General features: G+C 35.5%; 1 protein-coding gene across 6 annotated transcripts in view; it reads right to left on the bottom strand.

Annotated features, from left to right (window-relative positions):
- ARFIP1 (ADP ribosylation factor interacting protein 1) overlaps nucleotides 1–12,690 on the bottom strand; it is an 87,231-nt gene that overhangs the window by 38,399 nt on the left and 36,142 nt on the right. For 4 of the 6 annotated variants that reach the window (XM_054562435.1, XM_054562426.1, XM_054562420.1 and 1 more), the window contains 3 exons: nucleotides 11,288–11,396; nucleotides 7,421–7,516; nucleotides 5,775–5,887 (listed from right to left, as the gene is read on the bottom strand). In XM_054562435.1, the coding sequence (XP_054418410.1) occupies nucleotides 5,775–5,887; nucleotides 7,421–7,516; nucleotides 11,288–11,396 (318 nt within the window). Of the gene's footprint in view, nucleotides 1–5,774; nucleotides 5,888–7,420; nucleotides 7,517–11,287; nucleotides 11,397–12,690 lie in introns of those variants that run through there. The other 2 variants (XM_054562453.1, XM_054562443.1) reach the window with 2 other exon arrangements.

The raw sequence follows: 12,690 nt of genomic DNA on the forward strand, positions 1-12,690 counted from the left end.
AAGGCAATATGACAAGAATAACAGGAACGAAAATTTACAAGATGCTGACTTACAAAGACAACAGATTAAATTGACAAAGGTGTGAATATTGATGACAAATTCTTAAACACATTTAAAAAGCATTTAATATTTGGAAAAGATGTCAAATAACTCTGAATAAAACCAACATTGTTCTTAAAAAGAGTAAGATGGACTTCTAAAAGGATTCTATTCTACACTACAAAAATATAAAAACAAGCCAAAGAGAGAAACCAGAGTTCATTATTCATTAACTATCCCTGAAGATGAAAATAAATAAGAAAATAAACAAAATTTGAATTTAAATTTGTGAGTAAAATCAGGTAGGTTAAAATAACATTTAAAAAGATGGTTTCAAGACCTAAACTTAAAATTGTTCCTATTATATATTTGGTTTTAATCATCAGATTGGTTTTGCAACCCAAATTAAGAACCGATAAAGGAAGTGCTAAATATTCTGTTCCTAGATAACAGAAACAGAAGAAATTAAAGGTAGAAATCACGAAGAAGCTGAAGTCCGAGAAAGAGAGGACCGAAGTCATAGCCACAAATTACTCGAGTAAAATGAATAAAAAGCACAGCCCTAAATCAACCAAATCAGAATTAATTGTTGAAGGATTATCCAAATGACAACAAATGCACTACATTAGCTCACAATTTGGACAGAAAAGGTAAAAAAGCAACAGGAAGAGAGTCACGTAGACCCAATAAGAACATTACACTTTGAGGCTCTTTTCATTGAGAGGCATCTGCCAGCACATTGGGCTACAAATTCCATAAAATCATGTAAGTTTGAATTTTTTCTCTTTTGACTTAGAGTAAAATATCCAATTCAGCATTGATGAAAAAATTTTTCAGTAAAAAATAAAGTGCTCACTCAAAGGAGAATAACTCCTTCACAAAGTTATTGTGCCATGTGTACAACATTTTAAAGACTTGTCATTTTCATTAACACAAATTTTAAGAAAGGCTGAATGTGATAGATAAATATGGAATCTTAATAATGATTTGACTGAGGTTATACATTATAGAGATAAGAGACAAAAAGGAACAGATAATGAACATACACATATAACAAAAAAAGGATGAGAAACAAGAACAAACTACATTACACATGACAGGAAGAACCAAATGACCAAACAAAATCTTAAACTTTATAATTACTAGAATCTGGTTCGGAAATAAGGCCTGTATTCATCAGGTTCAAAATGTGTGGACATAAAATTTTTCTATTTAAGAGGCAAATTTCATAAATAAATGCACAAAGGGATGGCTAAATAAATGTAATAAATAAATGAGTGAAGCTAAGTCTAGTATGAAAGATAAACAAGTGAAATGAAAGGGAGCATAAAGGGGAATTTCAAGCAGTAGACAAAGTTGGGCCCATGAACGAAGTACAGAGGTGTAAGAAGGCAAATTTATTGAGGAACTCTCTGGACAAGTTGGTATTAGGAGATTAGGGGATCCATGGGTGGAAGAAGCAGTAGGAGGAAAAGTTGGCAAGGCAGGTGGGAGTCAGATTCATGCCATCACAAAGACCGTGGCGACTGACTGACAGATTTTAAACAAGAGTGGACCACACAGGCAGAGTAGACTGTGCAGTCCAAAAGAATTTGTTAAGAAACTACTACAGTAATGTTAGAGAGTGATAAAGACGTAACTATAGCTATGAAGGCTAGAATGGAGAAAAAGGAATAAAGTCAAAACATATTAAGGAGGCAGAATTCTTTTAATGACTAACTAGATATATCAAATCAGTGTTAAGATAAACTAGAAATTTGAGTATCTGAGTGAACTGTTGTGATATGAGGAAATATAAAGGGAAAAACAATACATGAAATGGGAAAAACCACATCCTTAAGAACAAAAAGGGCAATGATTAAATAGAATGTCTTGAATGAGAACAGTGTAAGTAGGCATCAATTTCTGATAACTACCATTGGCATTTCTTTTTTTCCATTTTTAAATCATTTTTATTTTTCAATTACAGTTGACATACATTATTATATTAATTTCAAGTGTACACCCCAGTAATTAGACATTACGTAACTTACTGATTGTCCCGATAAATCTCACACCCATCTAATGCCATACATAGTTATTAGAATAGTATTGACTATATCCTCAATGCTCTTCTGGAACAACCAATATGTACTTCTTAATCCCTTCACCTTTTCCCCATCCCACCTCCCATCTGGCAACCATCAAAATGTTCTCTGTATCTATGATTCTGTTTCTGTTCCTGTTCATTTATTTTGTTTTTCAGATTCAACTGTTGATAGACATGTATTTACTGCCATTTCATTATTCATATATTTGATTTTTTTCTTCTTGTTCTTCTTAAAGATGACCCTTTGACATTTCATATAATATTGGTTTGGTGGTGATGAACTCCAGTTTTTTTCTTGTCTGTCCTTCAATTCTAAATGATAGGCTTGCTGGGTAGAGTAATTTTTTTCTGGTAGGTCTTTGCTTTTCATTACTTTGAATATATCTTGCCACTCCCTTCTGGCCTGCAAAGTTTCTGTAGAGAAATCAGCTGAAAATCATGGGAACTAACTGCTTTTCTCTTGCTGCTTTTAAGATTCTCTCTCTGTCTCTAACCTTTGATATTTTAACTATGATGTGTGGGCTCTCTTAGGTTCATCTTGCTGAGACTCTGTGCTTCCTGGACTTGTGTATCTATTTCCTTCACCAGGTTAGGGAATTTTTCTGTCATTTTTTCAAATAGGTTTTTAATTTCTTGCTCTCTCTCTTCTTCTGACACATCCATGATGTGAATGTTGGTAGGCTTAAAGTTGTCCCAGAGGCTCCTTACACTATCCTCATTTTCTTAAGATTTTTTTTTTCCTTTTTGCTGCTCTGATTGGGTGCCTTTTGCTTCATTATATTACAAATCACTGGTTTGATTCTCAGTTTCATCTACTATTCATTCCCTATAAATTATTCTTCATTTCAGTCAGCGTGTCCTTTATTTCTGACTGGTTCTTTTTTATGCTGCTGAAATGCTTACTAAGTTCATTCAGCATCCTTATAACCAGTGTTCTGAACTCTGCATCTAGCAGATTGCTTGTCTCCATTTTGTTTAGTTCTTTTTCTGGATTTTTGTTCTGCTCTTTCATTTTGGGCATGTTTCTTTGTCTCCTCATTTTGGCAGCCTCCCTATGTTTGTTTCTTTGTCTCCTGGGCTTGGTAGAGTGGCCTAATAGGAAGGTGTTCTGCAGGATCCAATGGCACAGCTTTCCTGACCCACCTAAGCTGGGCACTCGAGGTGCGCTTCCCCATGTGGACTGTGTACACCCTCTTGTAGTTGAGCCTTAACTGCTGTTGGCATGCCAATGGGAGAGATTTACCTCCAGGCCAATCAGCTATAAGGACTGGCTGTAACCACCAACCTCTGACCACTATGGAGAATCAATTATGTAGGGGGTCCACTCCACAGAGCAAGACTTACTTCAGTGGGGCTCTGGTGCCCTCTGAGTCCACCCCTTGAGTGTGTTGTTTGTGGAGGGGGTTGGGTGATGATGCTTCAATGTGGTCTGAAGGTGTCTGTGGGGTGTGCTGGCTCTGGGACCTCTTGGGAGGTGCAAGCCAAGGTCAACTGACACCTCTGTTCTGCCTGGGGGCCACCCAGCATGAGCTATAAAGTGATCTGCAGATGACTGCTACTTGTGCTGGAATTTAAGGTGCCCAGGTGAGGCCAAGTTGCGAACCAAGGCTGGCTGTTGCTAGTGCAGCCCTGGGTCCCCTTAGTGAGAGGAATGGGGCATGCTGAGACCAGATGTTGCACGTTGCAGATTTTAGGAAAATCTGAAGCATGAGCCAAGACAGGCTGTTAGTATGGAAAAGCCAATGGAAACAGCTTGGGTGGGCCTGCAAGATGGGTGGGGCAGGGCAAACAGTATGAGCCAGGTTGATGGAATCTGAGACATGGTGCCTGCCTGCCGGCTCTGCGGGGGAGGGCTCATCAAAGGAACAGTAGCCTCTGCCAGTACTCCTGTCTGGGAGAAAGCTGCCCACCCTCCCACCCCCAGCTCTCACCCTGATGCTGGACAATTCAGTTCCTTCTCATATGTCTCTGGTACCTTTCAAGCTGCTGTCCCAGAGCTGGAACTCAGAGGGAGTGAGTAATTCACTGTGTGGATCTTTTAAGAGGAAATGCCTGGGACTCCAGTAGTCCTCCACCTCCCTCATTCTCAATCCTTACTGGTTTTTACAGCCAGAAGTTACGGGGACTTCTCATCCTGGCACTAGAATCCTGGGATTGGGGACCTGGTATAGTGCTGGGATTGCACGCTCCTCAAGAGGGGACTGCTAGAGCCGAGATAGTCCTCCCAAGTTTTTTCCTCCACACATGGATGTGGCACCAGCCCGTTCTGCATCTCTGCCCCTTCTATCAGTCTCGTTGTGGCTTCTTCTGTAATTCTCTAGTGTTAGGACTTCCATTCAGCCAGATATCAGGAGCTTCTGAATGGTGGTTGTTCTGTAGTTTAGCTATAATTTTGGTGTTGTGGAAGGACAGGAGCACTATGCTTACCTATGCTCTACTGTTGGCTTTTCTCAGTTCTACATCAACATGAGCTAAATAATTTTTGGAAATTTTCATGTAGACTGCTTCAGGGCACTTTTACCTTCTTAAGAAAATCTGTATTTTTGTAGAGGATTCCAGATCATATTTTAACTAAAAGAATAAATTCACTTCTGTGTTACTCTTGAAAACATATAAAAGAGAGATGTGCCCTGTGTAAAAATACAGACAATTCCTGATTTACAAAGACCCACAACTAATTCATGAAGATAAAAAAAGCATTATGGCTAATGCTGTAACTTGAGCCTCTAGGGCTTTCATCCACTTACCTATGCCATAAATTCTACTGTCTTGTCCCTATTACGGATCAAAGATAATAAATGAATTTGGGGCTTCAGCTCTTTGTAATACATCAAATATAGTAGAGATTAAATAATTTGTTTATTTGTTTTATGGACAGCAGAAGAAAAATAACCACCAATTAAGTTCTCTGAGGCAATTCAACTAACAATATTAGCAAACTTTTGAAATCCAACTCATCTGCAATGTGGTGCAATCTGTACAGTGAATGCTTAGTTATCAGAGGGGTGTGAAAAACTAACACACCCCTCTTGATATTCAGTTGCTATAAAGCAGTGATTTTCAACGGGTGTGCTGCAAGAATTTTTGAAACATGCAACATCTGACATTTAGTCATGGAACTGACCTCTTTTCTCTTAGGTTGTCAAATAACAAAATGACAACAGCCAACACAATAGCCTTCTGGTGTGAATGGATCAAAATTATACCTAGTTTTTTGTCAGATAAGCAAAACATGTATTTTTTGTTATGCTGCAGAATTTTAATAATTAGTTTGTGTGTGTCATGAGAAGAAAAAAAGCTGAACTCACTGATATAAAGTACCAAAAAGAGGGAGATAGGGACAAACATATCTATAGCAGTTCTGCAACTGAATATATTCCAAGGCAATATATTTCTTCTTCAATTATGTGTTATCTATCAATTAATAAGCACTTTAGTAGCTTTTTAAAAACCCTTTTCCTACTGGCTTTTTCAACTACATTTATGTAGGAGTCAATAATAAAACAAAATGCTTCATTTTCTAATTGTATTTTTAGAAGGCATTGTGCTCTCCTGTCTTCATATAATTGCAAAATAATAATATGAATAACATACAAATTAAAATTCTTAGAGCCAGTTAGGGTGGAAACATTAAACAATTACAAACCTTGTAGGTGTTTAGACTCCATTTTCTAACAAGTTCTAACTTTTCCATTGCAGGATTTTTAACTTCATCTGCTAGAACAACTGGTCCACTTTTCGTTTGTGTTCTCTGGCCACCTGCATGATCATTAACACAAGAGATAAAAACACAAACCTGATAAAGACAAGCAGGGAAAGAAAACAAAACACTGAGGCTGTTCAAATTAAACTACGCATGCATTTAAAAAATGAAATGGTTCACACTAAGTGAAGGAACAAAGTGGTTCACACAAAGTGAAGGAATCTCTGAAGATAATTTCCTAACACTTAAAAAATATTTCTTATTCAGAAATACCATGTGATTTGTCTTCTTTAAAAAAGTGCGACAATCAGCCTTCTTTTCTAAACAAGTGCTGTTTACTTCAAGAGAGAGAAAAATTTCCATAATTAATCTTAAAAACTTTGACCCTAAAAAGCTGTGTCAGGAAAAATCTGAAAGTCCACATACCCTTTTTACAGTGATCTCCTTAAACTGTACTCTGCGCAACCTAACAAAAGAATGTTCCTATAATTTTGGAGGACTTAAAAAATACAATTCAAATTTCAAACAGTTGTTAAAAATATCTTACCACCTGTATGAAAGGCTGGGTTAAAACAAAACCTACATTGTACCTCCTCTCTTTCTTAAGAGACCCCTTAAAAAAAGCCATAATTAATAAAGATGGTATGATGCCCTGACATAAAAACAATTCTATAACTATATAGTTCCTAACAGTAAAATATTTTTCACAGAAGAAAATGTTTAAGAAACAGTTATGATATTAATGACTTGGGATAGAAACTATATAATAATTTTAAAAGAACAATGAAATAAGAAGAGAAAAAATGCCAACAAATGGTTTAAAAAAGTTGGCAAAAATTTCTTTTCTCTCTCCTATAGCCAGACCAGCCTTTACCACAGCTTTACCATAATCTAAAATCAAAGATGTGTAAAATAAAACACACTTAAGAATTTATAAAATTCTCATAAAAACAAAATAAAAAATGTTAATGTTTCATATAAAAAGAAATGAGTTCAGTTTTTTCCCTATTTTTATAGTTAACAATATTATAGTGCAGAGTAAATTCAATGCAAAGAAATGGAATTTCTCCCAAGTATTTTTCATTGGGCAGAACTGGCAAATTACACAGTATTTTGTTACCGTCTGCTATTTATAAGCTGAGGTTGAAAATAGAAAGACACAACCTTTTCGACAGGACCCATTCCCAACAATGAGCAACCCAATTGTTGAAGGTTCCTTTCGCGTTCAACTGAAAACAGAGAGCAGAGCTGCAAAGCTGAGAATTCAGGATCAAATAAGTGGACCTACATTTCCCAGAACAAAAAAAGGATGATTTAAAATGAATAAAAACTTACGATGTTTTTAAATCTTAAAGTGAATTAAATTTCAAGCCTGAGATACAGTTAATAACTTTTAAAAGCCAGAAAGATAGGTATGGCTAGAAAGATCATTTCCCTTGTCATTTAAAAAGAAAAAAAAAGCAGCAGCAGCCACTAAAAAAGTTAGAACACACACCTAAGAACATAAAGCAAGTGATTATAAAACTGAGTGAATTAGTTTAGCTTCAGCAGTAGCAAGGAGGTCTTTATCCAATCAGTGCAGTGAATACCTGCGGGAACAATTGTATCACTTCCTTGTTGAGCCAGCTGACTAGCTGCCACCCTGCTAGGAGACAGAACAGACGGCAATGGTGGTGCTGAGGAACCTGAAAAGGGTAGATATTTAACTGTGAAAATCCTTTCCCTCCTCCACGTACTGTACATTTTGAATACAGGTTTACTCACACTGCCTTTAAAAATATTCAAAAACTAGGATTAAAAACTGGAATTAATATGGTTGAGTTCTTGTATAAATTTTTCACCACATTCTTAAGACCAAACGGAACACATAACTATAAGAAAAAACTTGGCAAGATCATTTCTAAACAGGACTTTACATAGACTCTGCTTTGTTAAAATCAATTACTAGAATGTGATTAAAGCCCCATAGTTGAATTATTTAAAGCTTAAGTAAATATTTTATAACTTGCTACTCTTACATATTAAAAAAAGCTCAAGTAGAAATCCAAAAGGCATGTAATACTGTATAAAATTTATAATTACAATTTACAGAAATGTGAATGAATCATAGCCTTCGAAGGACATCGTAGCCAAAACCTTCAAATCATAAATCAAATGTAACATAGTGTGGGTCATTGCCATGCACAGTATGCATGTAGGGGACTTATCAATTATATTACCAGGGAGCCCGTTAGAAATGCAAAATGCTCTGTCTCTTAATTATAAGGAGCTTAATAAGGCTATGACACTTAATAATATGAAAACCTTAATTTGGACTGGATCTAACATTATAATCCAAACACACAATAGATTTAAATATATTGGTGTCATTTTTCAAAGTGAGGGATACCTGTCTCTTTAAGTCTGTTGAACCATTAAATTTAAACCTGGAAGGGATGAGGGAACTCACCTAGTCATACATTAAATTATAAGAGAAACGAGGCCCAGAGAGGTTAAAACAGCTTCTTATTAGGGCCTCCAATGTTCTGAATCCACACCATAATATCTTCATTATTAAATTCAATACAGAAAACACCAATCCATAGGTTGCTTGTTGAGGTGGAACTCACTTGAATAGGTTATCCAGATTACCATTTTAAACAAAGGCCATGTCACTATTTGAGGCACAAGAGTTTAACACTTATTATTTAAGTGTTAAATAAGAACAATTGTAGTTCCATTTCTTGATGATCCCAGGAACAGAATTCTGTTGTTCTAGTTATTACTGTTTATTAATCTTGTATAGGAAATAATCCCATGACATACCATGAGATATGTTTAATATATGTAACAAGTGATAAAGAACTTTCCACACTAAAATAGAAAAAGATAAAGTGTTGAGGTAAATAGTCCTTCTGGTGTTTTCTTTTCTTTTCTTTACTTTCAAGGGTAATTACCACTTCTATGTATCTTCAACCCTTTAAATCACTAATTTATAGTAAATAAGTTACTAAATTCATTTGCTAATATCCAATAAAAAGAATTCTTAAAAGTCTAAGGTATTGCTACTTGGCTAAATTTAGGTTATTAGTTCTGTTTCATCTCAATGAGAGAAATCTAGGAATATGAATATATGTATACAATGAACAAAACCCCATGAAAACAGCCCTGATTGGCATAACTCAGTGGGTTTGGAATTGTCCTGCAAGCGGAAAGGCCACCGGTTTGATTTCCAGTCAGAGCACATGCCTGGGGTGCGGGCCAGGTTCCCGGTTCTGGGCGTGAGAGGCAACCGATCAATGTTTCCCTTGCACGTTGATGTTTCTCTCCCTTTCTTTCTCCTTCCCTTCCCCTCTCTAAAGAAATAAACAAATCTTTTTTTTTTTTTTAAACCATTACAACAAAAGTTGGGTACCAAGCACTCTCACTTCGCTCTTATGATTTCATGATTTCTACTATTAATGATTCTGCAACATGTGTTAGATTTCAGTATTTGTTTTTGTTAGGCTGAATTTAAGTATAATTTCTTCTAAATTTGCTCGAGAGATGAAAAAGTGAATGGCTAATACTCTTCTTGCAGTAACTGCTCAAGTAATGAGTCATTATTATCAGTCACTTTTCCAGAGAGCTAATAGAGCCCAACTCCTTTAACATTTTTCCCTAAGACCTATTTCCTAAATTTTAATCACACTGCTTTTTCTCATGTTCATTCCAATGTACCTAGACATGTCTTAAAGCAAAGGCACTTAAAACAACTTTCTAAAAAATACTTAACTAATCTGAGTATGGCAGAATGATTATCTTTTTAATAGGCTGATTAACAATGCAGTTTGTGTTAAAAAAATGTTCTATAAAGTCAATTCAAAGACACACAAGTTACTGCCATTATCATGAAACATATATTTATTCCAATTTGAAGGAAATGTATGTACCTATAAGTAAGTGAAAAGTAATTGGCATTCTCCTGCTCATGCATAGTAGTTTATACTGGGTAGTTGAATTCAATTATTGTTTAATACAATTCCAGTTAAGGGCAAGAAGATTAAACCAATGTCAGCTAAATAATTTCACTGAAAATACTTAAAATTTCTTAATAGTAAAAGTATTTTTTATTCTATATTGATATTTAAATTTGGAAATTGGTGACTGGTCTGAAAATGGCGCTGTTGTATTATACAAAGTAAGCCTTGTATCTTTAAGCATTCATAATTGTATTCACTCAAACAGAGAATATCGTTATCTGCAAAAGGGCTATGGATTGCAAAGGGATGGAGATAATCTTTTTGCATTTGTGAAATTATAATGTAGTATTAAAATTAATATATTTCATTATTCTACAATCTATAACTACTAATTTAACTATAGCTCTGTCAAGAAAATTCATTTTTTACATCCAAATGTTTACATGGTGTTATTTTCTTTCACTCATGTGAAAACAAAAAAACACATTTAAAAGGTTTTTATAGGCAAGAGCATTAAAAAAGGAGACAACTTTGTCCTTTATATTAAAAATAGACATATATATGGGATGTGTGCAGAAGAGTTAACATAAGCAGGTCTAACTGCTTACTCTTAAAAAGATCAGCTTATAAGGCCGGCCCTTGGATGGAATCTGGAAACTTAACTTTTGGTAAGATTCCTTCCATACCCAGAGTGATAAAACAGGCACGGTGTCTAACCTGTTTATATAAACAATGTGGTCTGTGCTAAATACCTGCTTTCCTTCTGGAATCTTGGTACATGCTCAGCAGAGGATGCCCATGTGAACAATCACCATAAAAACCCTGGGCACTGAGTCTCTAGTGAGCTTCCCTGGTTAGCAACATGTCACAAATGTGTCACAGCTCTGCTGGGGGAATGAAGCATGCCATGTGTCTAAACTGGGAGAAGACCCTCTCAAGCTTATGCCTAGCTCCCCTAGACTTCACCTCCAGCATCCTTTACCTTCGCTAATTGTGCTTGGTATACTTTTGCTGAAATACAGCAGTGAGTATGACTATATATACTGAGTCCTGTAGGTCCTCTTAGCAGGTTACTAAATATGACTGTGGTCTTAGAGACCTCCTATACAGCACATATAGTCTGAAAAATAAGTTTCACTTCCCTAATTGCTTTGAAATACGAAATACATATTTATACAAATCAATATTGATTTGTAGCTATAAATTTTGTGGCTACTAGCTAAAATCGTTTAAATCTGAACTTTGATTTAATTCTTGAGTTTTTATTTCAGTATTTAAAACTAATTCCTATATAATAATCAGTGAAATTATGTACATCGATCTATTTATATGAAGAAGACTACTAAAACAATTCTTAAATCATTTAAACTGAAGAGAAAAGGATTATGTATGTAATTGGAATTTTATCACTGAATTAAAGAGCTCAATTCTTATGCTTTATTTATTAATAAAAGTAGCATTTAATGAACTCCCATCCTCCACCCCAGCCATCTTTAAAAATATATGGGCTCTTACCTTGAAGTGCTCCTGCTTCAATAACCCCCTCTTTGGTACTGTCAAAGCCATGAGATGTAATTTGGGTTTCTGAGAGACCAAGTCCAGCTGGTAATGAACGCTTCAAATCCTTAGCAACATTTGAATAAAAGAGAAAATCTTTGTAAAAAAAAACCCTCACATCACATTAACAGTTCAGGATATGCGTGTCCTTTTAACTACATCTTAAACTACTTTTTGCTCTACTATGCAGTATTCCCTTATGCCGTCACAGCATTCTACAATGATGTACAATGGCAGCAAACTCAGCAAGATTCACTGTTAAGAGGTACCATATATGTCAAACACAAAATACTTGCATTACTCTAGAACAAAGCAGCAGGTAGATATTAAAATTCAATTTTCAAATTTCTAATCTATTGATACATCAGGAAAATCATTTTAAAAAACAGAATTAAGATGACCAAAAAGCCATATCTAATTAAAAAATTGATGGATGTATAACATAATCATAATGAGGTTGGCTAATGATCAATATAAACAAATCATCCACTTGCCATATTGATGCAATATTAATTTCCCTTTTATTTCAAGGTTAGCTCAGTAAACAGGGCTTCTCTGACTTCAATCAGAGTGAGATAAATTTAAAGGCTTTTTAAATTTACACAAAGCAAATTAACTTACAGTTGAAACAACCTAATAAATATAAGATTCAATATTCAGCCTTAGAGAGACAGAGAGAGCACATAACATGTTCGCCCCAGGAAACAGATTTCCAATGAAAAGTACTTTCCTTCCTTTGGCTTGGATATGAGGAACTATCTAATTTTAATAATCAGAGTCTTATCTTTTAGTGCACCACTAACTTGTCATTATTGTGGAAAACCAATAGGATCTACAATAATCACAAGTTTGTGATGCACTAAAAGATAAATGTGTCTTTAAAATCCTTTCCTAATACTTACCCCACCACACATAATATAGAGCTGTAACTTGAAAACTCAGAACTAACATTTTGAGTTTTCTAATTTGCAAATTTAAAGCTTAACAGATATATAGTGTCTCATAACTGACAAGTGTTTAGAGGGCTTCTCTTGAGAAGCTCATTAATTTTGCCTAGGCAATTACTTGATTAGTATGGTGGACCCTAAATAACTAACGAGATCAATTTTCACCTTAGGTGATTTATCAAACAGCATCTGACACAGGTGATGTTCTCTCCTTGTTACACTTGCAACCCCCAGATGCAGGGCACTCTTAATCTCCCTCTGACATCATCTGCTACGTCCTACAGTCTCCTTTGCTGATTCCTGCTCATCTCCCCAGCCTCCAAATCCTGAGTGCCTTGGGGTTCAGTCAGAGGACTTGTTCTCCTACACCCATATCTTGGGTGACCACACTGTTTCTTCTGGCTTTGTGTTTTA

This window comes from Pteronotus mesoamericanus, unplaced genomic scaffold, assembly GCF_021234165.1.
Source record: "Pteronotus mesoamericanus isolate MK-2021 breed Mesoamerican mustached bat unplaced genomic scaffold, CSHL_Meso_final contig_163, whole genome shotgun sequence".
Taxonomy (NCBI): Eukaryota; Metazoa; Chordata; class Mammalia; order Chiroptera; family Mormoopidae; genus Pteronotus; species Pteronotus mesoamericanus.